Source organism: Triticum urartu, chromosome 6 (genome assembly GCF_003073215.2).
Source record: "Triticum urartu cultivar G1812 chromosome 6, Tu2.1, whole genome shotgun sequence".
Lineage (NCBI taxonomy): Eukaryota > Viridiplantae > Streptophyta > Magnoliopsida > Poales > Poaceae > Triticum > Triticum urartu.
This window is the reverse complement of record NC_053027.1, coordinates 31,332,958-31,342,302: the sequence shown is the minus strand read 5'-3', so window position 1 is coordinate 31,342,302 and position 9,345 is coordinate 31,332,958. Positions and strand designations below refer to the sequence as shown.

General features: G+C 47.5%; 1 protein-coding gene across 1 annotated transcript; it reads left to right on the top strand.

Moving 5' to 3' along the window:
• The first annotated feature begins 2,549 nt into the window (after positions 1–2,549).
• On the top strand, positions 2,550–4,220 carry LOC125513457 (cytochrome P450 76M5-like). The gene has a single exon (XM_048678573.1). It carries the CDS (start codon positions 2,602–2,604, stop codon positions 4,120–4,122), a length of 1,521 nt encoding a protein of 506 aa, XP_048534530.1. The 5' UTR covers positions 2,550–2,601; the 3' UTR covers positions 4,123–4,220.
• The last annotated feature ends 5,125 nt before the right edge of the window (positions 4,221–9,345 follow it).

Genomic DNA, 9,345 nt, shown 5'->3' with positions numbered 1-9,345 from the left:
CTTTGTTCAACGTAGAGATGCTTACATTGCAATAGTACTATAGTTCACTTTTCTTAATATTCAATTCATGAAGACTCTACCGAAAACCGTTGGAAAGCTTGGTTCTATCTTGTGAGAAGATTGATGGATGTTCATCTCTCTCAACAACCAGACCAGTTGCGCTGTAAACTTACTCAGAATGGAGTATTTTCGGTAAAATCCATGTATGTGGATATTATTAATTCTGGCATTATCCATCGATCTTTGTATATCTGGAAAGTCAAAGTGCCCTTCAAAATTAAAGTGTTTATGTGGTTTGTTCACAAGCAAGTCATTCTAACCAAAAACAATTTGGCTAAGCGTAACTGGATAGGATCGCGAAGATGTAGTTTCTGCGATCATGATGAGTCTGTCAAACACCTCTTTCTCTATTGCCCAATGGCAAAAAAATTATGGCGGTTTGTGCATATAGCTTTCAACATTACTTCTCTGAATACCATCCACATGTTATTCGGGACATGGCTGGACGGAGTACAATCAGAAACCGCAAAACTGATTCGTGTAGGAGTGTGTGCTTTATTATGGGCTATATGGAATTGTAGCAACGATTTGTTTTTTAAAAGAACTACACATATTCATTTCTTCCAGGTTATTTTTTGGGTCACTACACTGCTTCATATGTGGTCGCTACTCACTCCGACGGATGTCAGGGAGCGTATGGTTACTGAGTCTATCCATTGGGAGACGGTAGCACGGACTATTTTCAACCGGTTTGGATGGTGGTCACGTAATATGATAGGTGTTTAGTTTCCTATCTTTCTTTATTCCATCGGTTGTGGCTATACCTAATATCCATGTGTAATTAATATATTATCTAAATGTTAACGTGTGTTGCATGTGCGCATTTACTACTATAGAAAAAGAAACGAAAAAAAGTGTGCTATGCGTTCGTTGGCTGATCTTTTCAAGAGATCGGCCCGCCGTCCTATTGGATCGTTTCTCTTCGCTATTTTCCCGCAACAAGATCCTTGGTGTAAAACCTCCCTTGCAACAGGACCTTCGTTGCAAAAGTAAACAAAAATAAAATTTCGACCTCTACCGTGTGTTACCACAACAAACATTTCTTATTGCAAAAATTGCAACAACACCTTCTATCTCATCTCTTATTCCTGCAACAAGACTTTTGTTGCAGATATTTTTTTTGCATTATAGAAACATCGCCACCGCGTCACAGTAGCACTAGCATAGTCGCCATTCGCCGCTGGCATTTGCAACAACACCGTTGTTGTTGTTGTTGTTGTTGTTGTTGTTGTTGTTGCTGCTGCTGCTGCTGTTGCTGTTGTTGTTATTGCTGCTGCTGTTGCTGTTGCTGTTGTTGTTGTTGTTGTTGTTGCAACCTCTGTATTGCAACACCGCCACTGTTGCAAAAAGCCATAGCAGAATCCTTGTTACAAAAAATTAAAAAATTGCAAGTCCGAGCCCGGCCGCCATGACCATGGCCATGGACAAGCTCCAGCTTGGGCCGGCCCCTTTCTTGCCTCGTTCCGCGCCACGCATGTGTGCCCCAGCCGCGGTCGCACACATGCCTGTGTTCCACCTGGTCCTCGGCTATTGCAACACAACCGACGAGCGGAGGACTTCATCGTCGCTTGTGTGTGCTTGCGTCTTGCGTATGCTTGCTACTCAATGCTTGCAACACCTCCTCGCAACATCTTCTCGCAGCACCATCTGTCCAAGGAAGCACAAAGGAGGAAAAAAAAGAGAGAGAGCGCCACCCTGTATACCGCCGGAGTAGGAAGAGAAGAGGAAAAAAGAAAAGTTGAGGCCTCATTCGGTTTGGAGGATTTTATAATGTAGAAATTAGGATTAGTATAGGAATTTTATAGGATGATACTTGCCATTCTAAGAATTTGACTCACCTCGTTCCTACGCATAAAATGAGCTTTGAGTGGATGTGTGATTTTCTCAAAAACACAAAAAATGAATAGTATTCCTATGAAATTTATGTATACATTTCCTACAAACCGAATGCATCTATAGAAAATTTTTCTCCGGGATCCTTGTTCCTATGTGTTTTCTATAAAAATCCTCCAAACCGAATAGGCCCTGAGGAAGACAGATTGAAAGAGTGGATAACATCGAGCGAGAAGATAGCGTTCCGGGAAGTTTCACGTCTCCTGTGCCCGCCCTTCATGTAGTTGGTCCGATCAAAACGAATCGAACAGTCCGGCACGTGACCGGTGCAACACGCGAGATCTTTTTTTTGAAGCTATGCAACACGCGAGATCAGTCGGCTGATTTGGATTATTTCCCAAAAAACAAGATAACCACATAGTGGGACGGGCTATGACAAAAATTATGCAAAAACTGAAAAAACAAGCGAGGAGAGGCAACGGCTGCCTATCTATCTACGCCTCGAGCATAATTGGTTTGATGCTAATATTTGACATTGCCATATACTAGTATTTGATATTGGATAGAAACATCACTCTCACACCGGCAAAACCTCCACGAAATTCTCTCGACCAAACAAACGGCATCGCACTCCCGCACCAGCACTCTATCTATCGTGTCGTCACTATACAAGGCCACCGGGCAGCCTCCTGCCTGAGCATACCAGCCATGCAGAGCGAGGTTTGGCTGCTATGCGCGACGCTCGCCGCCGCGCTACTCTACTACCTGACCAGCGCAGCCCGCCGCGGGGGCACCGGGCGACGGCCGCCTCCGGGCCCGACGCCGCTCCCGGTCGTCGGCAACCTGCTCGACCTGGGCGGCAACCTGCACCACACGCTGGCGCGCCTGGCGCGCGCCCACGGCCCCGTCATGAAGCTCAAGCTCGGCATGGTCACCACCGTGGTGGTCTCCTCCCATGACGCCGCGCGGGAGGCCTTCACCAGGTACGACCGCCACCTGGCCGCGCGCGCCGTCCCGGACGCCGCCAACGCGGTCGGCAACTCCGGGCGGTCCATGATCTGGCTGCCCAGCTCCGACCCGCTCTGGAAGACGCTGCGGGGCATCGTGGCCTCACACGTCTTCTCGCCGCGTGGCCTCGCCGTGGCGCGCGGCGTGCGCGAGCGCAAGGTGCGCGACATGGTGGGCTACTTCCGCCGCTGCGCGGGGGAGGAGGTGGACGTCGGCCAGGCCGTGTACGGCGGCGTGCTGAACCTCGTGTCCAGCGCCTTCTTCTCCGTCGACGTGGTGGACGTGGGCGGAGAGTCCGCGAGTGAGCTGCGGGAGGTCGTGGAGGACATCATCGCCGCGCTCGGCAAGCCCAACGTCTCCGACATCTTCCCTTCCCTCCGGCCGCTGGACCTGCAGGGCTGGCGTCGCTGGGCGGGGGCGCGCTACCAGAAGGTCTTTGGCATACTTGACGGCATAATCGACCGCCGCCTGGCAGATGCCCGGACGTCGTGCACGGGCGAGCACGCGCACGGCGACTTCCTGGACTCGCTGCTGGAGCTCGTTTCCGCAGGCAAGATCGGTCGCGACAAGGTGACGGTGATACTGTTCGACGTGTTCGCGGCCGGGACCGACACGATGGCCATCACGGTGGAGTGGGCGATGGCCGAGCTGCTCCGGCACCCGCGCGCCATGGCCAAGGCGCGCGCGGAGATGGAGGACGTCCTCGGCGGCAAGGTCGACACGGACACCCTCGAGGAGCCTGACGCGGCGAGCCTGCCGTACCTGCAGGCCGTGGTGAAGGAGGTGATGCGGTTGCATCCGGTGGCGCCGATCATGCTGCCGCACCAGGCGGCGGAGGACGGCGTGGAGATCGGCGGCTTCGCCGTGCCCAGGGGCGCCACGGTGATCTTCAACGTGTGGGCGATCATGCGGGACCCGGCGGCGTGGGAGAGGCCCGACGAGTTCGTGCCGGAGAGGTTTCTGGATAAGGCGGCGGATAGGGCGGTGGAGTTCCGGGGCAAGGACTACGAGTTCCTCCCGTTCGGGTCCGGGCGGCGGCTGTGCCCCGGCCTGCCGATGGCGGAGCGGGTTGTGCCGTTCGTGCTGGCGTCGCTGCTGCACGCGTTCGAGTGGCGGCTCCCGGACGGCGTGGCGGCCGACGAGCTGGACGTGACCGAGAAGTTCACCACCGTGAACACGCTCGCCGTGCCCCTCAGGGCCGTCCCCGTCATGGTCACGTAGCTAGCTGCTAGCCTTGTGTATGCACGCAATCTTATCTTGTATCGTGCGGACGAGATGCGACCGCTTTACACTGTATGAAAATCACGAGTTCTACACTAGCTGCTCATGAAATCTCAGTAGCCAGACATTCCGTAGACGTCGCGTCGGTCATGTGTGGCCGCTTCGCTTTGGATTATTGCCTGCCACTCGCCACTGCCTCGTCGATAGGTTGGTTAATAGCACATCACATCGCGCTAGATCTTACAAAATTTGGTGGAGTGTGTTACTCTCTACTTAACTTTCTTCATCAAATTCATTGGTGCGGTTCACTATATTATTATGATTGATCTCCCAACGCATATTGTCTAGGCCAGATTCATGCTGAACCTTAGCGCTGTCATCTCCGCTGATAAGGCATTAACACAGAAATTGATGTTGTTATTGCTCGCTGCAAGAAATCTCCCATTACTATCTCGCAACACAGCACCAACCGCATCCTTAAGAGAATTAACATCGAAAGCATCATCAACATTCAGTTTAACATAGTTCACAATAGGTAAACGCCAGTCGCCTGGAAATCTGATTTGGGTTAGTCGATTTTCCTTACAAGAAAGGAGGCGCCAAAGGGAAAGAAGAAACAACCGCATCATCCGAGCGCGCGCACGCGAGGGGGGGGGGGGGGGGGGGGGGGTTACTTCACAAGCTTCCCCACGATCTGTCTTAGGTTGGGGGTGAGGGCGGAGGAACGACGACGGTGGCGGTGGTGGTGGTGGTGGTGGTGGTGGTGGGGGGGGGGGGCAACTTTGCCAGAGAAAAAACCGGCGAGGCCCGGGGCTAGAGGGATAGGCAGGAACGGTGGCAAGACCGGCGGTGTGGGGAGGTTGAGGGGAGGGTGGGGCGGCGAGGCGGTCGCGGGAGAGCCGGCGGTTATGCTGGTGGTAGCTGGCGGCTTGGGTGAGATCTGGGAGAAGATGAACAGGAAACGATTCGGAGGTAGAAGAAGGCATATGCATTGTTGGATCTCAATCTAAAGGCTGAAAACAATCGACTGACCCTAATTTATTTCAGGGTCGACTTACCCCTAGCCTCTCCCAACATAGTTTTGATTCGGCTTTCACCACCCTTCACTCTTTTTTCAATAAATGGTAGATTTTACTGGTTTAAATGGAGCATCAAGAGGATATAAATACTATGAGCACATACCCAGCCTCTGCACAGTTAAGATGCACACAACCAACATGAACACAAACAAAAGATGCCGGCAACCTAGCAAAACTTCACTCTGATGCCTAGCTTTCAGTGAATTTGCCTGAAAGTAATTCCTAGTAAGCACTCTCACAGGGACTTGGGAAGCATCTTGAGTTTTCTCACCGTGCACCAGCTTGTGGTGTTCCCACAACAAATACCAGGTTGTCATCGCAACAGTCTCACAAAAACTTCCTTGACCGAGAACCAAAGCTTCTTCGTTAGGGGTACAAATCAACTATTCAAGAATCAATTCACCAGCACCCTAATGGGAAAACTTCCTTGACCGAGAACCAAAGCTTCTTCGTTAGGGGTGCAAATCAACTATTCAAGAATCAATTCACTAGCACCCTAATGGGCACAGGCTTTGCGGATAACATCATCAACTCCAAGTTGATTCTACACCTCCTTGGCTTTCTTGCATTCAAACCGAATATGCTTATGGTCTCAACACTTTGATTACATGATGGACATTGCTGAGGGATTTTAAAATGTCTATCTACAAGCACATCCCAACATGGTAACGACCCATGTATATTTCTCAATACAATAACTTTAACCTTTGGTAGGCAGCGCAATTTCGAATTGCACCCACACCATTTGTTTCAATTATTTGATTACCAAACTGACAATCCCACTCTAAATGATAAGTTGTTCATGTCTTCATCAAGCTCCATGCAATAGAATCAGATATCTCATGGGCTGGTATGGAGAGTATGCTTTTTTGACGGGTGAAAATTATGCTTCTTGAATCAACAGGCCAGAAGGTTTGATTTATAAGTGGTTCATTTCATTATCCTATAACAGGGTTAATAAGATCAATAGTTGATAGTAAGTGACCTCCACTTCTAGTAATTACCCTCCTATCTGGAGCTTGCGGGATCCAGGACTCGCTCCAAATGTTAATGTTCTTACCATCACATACTCTCCACACACACGAACGTTTGATAATGTTCACCCTTGCCATAATGGTTTTCCATGTGTAACATGACTTTTTCCTTGCCATAATCGGTTTCCATGTGTAACATGACTTTTTTGTGAGAGTAGCATTAAGTTGGCCTCCATCCGGGAAGTACTTACTTCTCAAGATGGTAGCAGAAAGAGAATCTGGATGATCAGTTAATCTCCAAGCCTGTTTAGCTAAAAGTGCAAGATTAAAGCAATGCAAATCACATAACTCATTCCTCGTTTCTTTCTTGGAACACATATTTTCCACCAGGCAAACCAATACATTTTCTTATGATTAACATCATCACTTCACCAAAATTGTGTAATCGTGTCAATGGCTCCTCTGCAAATGTTATTTTTTTTAGGAATTTTAAAGACATACATTGCATATGATGGTACTGGTTGTGCTAGTGACTTAGTAAGAATCTCCTTGCCCCTGATGGCAGATACTTCTCCTTCCATCCATTCAATAAACAGTCCACCAAATATGGAAAGCAATTTGTTTTTCTAGACCAACCGTCACTGGGAGGCCTAAATATTTGTCATCCAGAGCCTCGGTCATGATATACAGTGTCGAACACACTTGTACACTAGTATTAACACTAGTACTTGGGCTTAAGAAAATAGTGGATTTATCGCCACTAACCAATTGTCCCGAAGCTATACAATATGCATTCACAACACTTCAAGCACTCAACTTTTTGGGAGTTGGCTTTCATTAAAATCAGAGACTCATCCACAAATAAAAGATTCGTAGCAACAGGTGCATCATGGGATACCTTGACTCCAGTAAGCTCTCCCTCTTGCTCTGCATGTGCCAACAACTCTAATAAACCCTCAGTGCAAAGGAGACAACGGTTCCCCCTGACAGAATCCTCTAGTTACCTTAAAGCTCTCATCTTCGTCCGAGTTAAATCAAACTCTATACTGGAATGAAGTGGCACACATCATAATAAGCTTGACCCAACTTGCTTGAAAACCCATCTTCAAAAGTATTCCTTCCAAAAAGACCCATTCTGCACGATCATGTGCTTTATGCATATGCAACTTTACAACACACCACCTTTCCTTCCTTCTTTTTAAAATTTTCTATGGCATGAAGGCTCTCATATGCAACAAGAACGTTATGAGCAATCAAACGACCCATAACAAAAGAACTCTGTGTAGGGATGATCTCCCTGGCAAAATTACTTTAAGACAGGCTGCCAACATCTTAGAAATAATTTTATATAGCACAGATTACACAAACTGATCGACCTAAATTGGGTTATCTTCTCCTGTGAGTGCATTCAGGATCATTGCAGTCGCCTTATCATTCCACCCATTCGGCATGCTACAAGAATTTACCGTTCTAAGAACTTGTTCTATAATATTACCACCCAACATAATCCAAAACCTCTACTAAAATATGGCATGAAGACTTTCGGGCCTGGAGCCTTGAGATCTCCAATTTCAAAGAGGGCTTTACGAACTTCTTCGGTCGTATAAGGGCCCGAAAGTGACACATTCATGTCCCTCGTGGCTCACCGACGGAAAGATACCCCCCCAATCAGGTGCTAGAATTTCCGACGTGAAGAGTTTAGAGAAATGCTCAGTAATTAAAAATTGATATCCTCTGTACCTTGCTTCCAATTTCAACAATCATCTTGAAGTTTCTTAATTTGATGTCCTTCCTTGTTGTAGCTGCTTTACGAAAAAATGATGTGTTTCTATATCTCCATGCATGAGCCAATTGGCTCTTGCTCTTTGTAAACAGTATATTTCTTCCTGATCCAACAAATTTTCCACAAAGATCTGGACCTCCTTTGGTCATGCTATTGTCTCAATTATAACTTGACCGCATTTCAGTTTTTCTAATTCTTTCTTAAACTTTTTGATATAGTCTACTCGGAATTTCTATCGCATTTACAATATCTTCCTGTAGTAATCGAGCTTCAAAATTCATACCTCCTACCTATCACTTAAGCTTATCACCATCATAATACTCAGTGTCAAGCACAAGTGGACAATGATCAGAATGTGCATGCTATCCATTTACTACCATTGCGAATGGGAATTTATTTCTCCAGGCATAATTACAAACAACTGCATTGAGTTGTTCTCTATGTTGGGAAACACAGTAATTTCAAAACATTTCCTACGCACACGCAAGATCATGGTGATGCATAGCAACGAGAGGGGAGAGTGTCGTCCACGTACCCTCGTAGACCGTAAGCGGAAGCGTTATGAGAACGCGGTTGATGTAGTCGTACGTCTTCATGATCCGACCAATCCAAGTACCGAACGTACGGCACCTCTGAGTTCAGCACACGTTCAGCTCGGTGACGTCCCACGAACTCCGATCCAGCAGAGCTTCGAGAGAGAGTTCCGTCAGCATGACGGCGTGATTACGGTAATGATGATGCTACCGACACAGGGCTTCGCCTAAGCACCGCTATGATATGACCGAGGTGGATTATGGTGAAGGGGGGCACCGCACACAGTTAAAAGATCAATGATCAACTTGCGAGTTCTAGGGTGCCCCCTTCCCATGTATATAAAGGAGGGAGGGGAGGCCGGCCGGCCTCTCTAGGCACGCCAAGGGGGGAGGAATCCTCCTCCTAGTAGGAGTAGGAATCCTCCTTTCCTAGTCCTACTAGGAGGGGGAAGGAAGGAGTGAAGGAAATATGCCCTAGAGGCAATAATAATGTTATTATTTTATTTCCTTATATCATGATAAATGTTTATTATTCATGCTAGAATTGTATTATCCGGAAACATAATACTTGTGTGAATACATAGACAAACTAAACGTCACTAGTATGCCTCTACTTGACTAGCTCGTTAATCAAAGATGGTTATGTTTCCTAACCATAGACATGTGTTGTCATTTGATTAACGGGATCACATTATTAGGAGAATGATGTGATTGACATGACCCATTCCATTAGCTTAGCACCCGATCATTTAGTATGTTGCTATTGCTTTCTTCATGACTTATACATGTTCCTATGACTATGAGATTATGCAACTCCCGTTTGCCGGAGGAACACTTTGTGTGCTACCAAACGT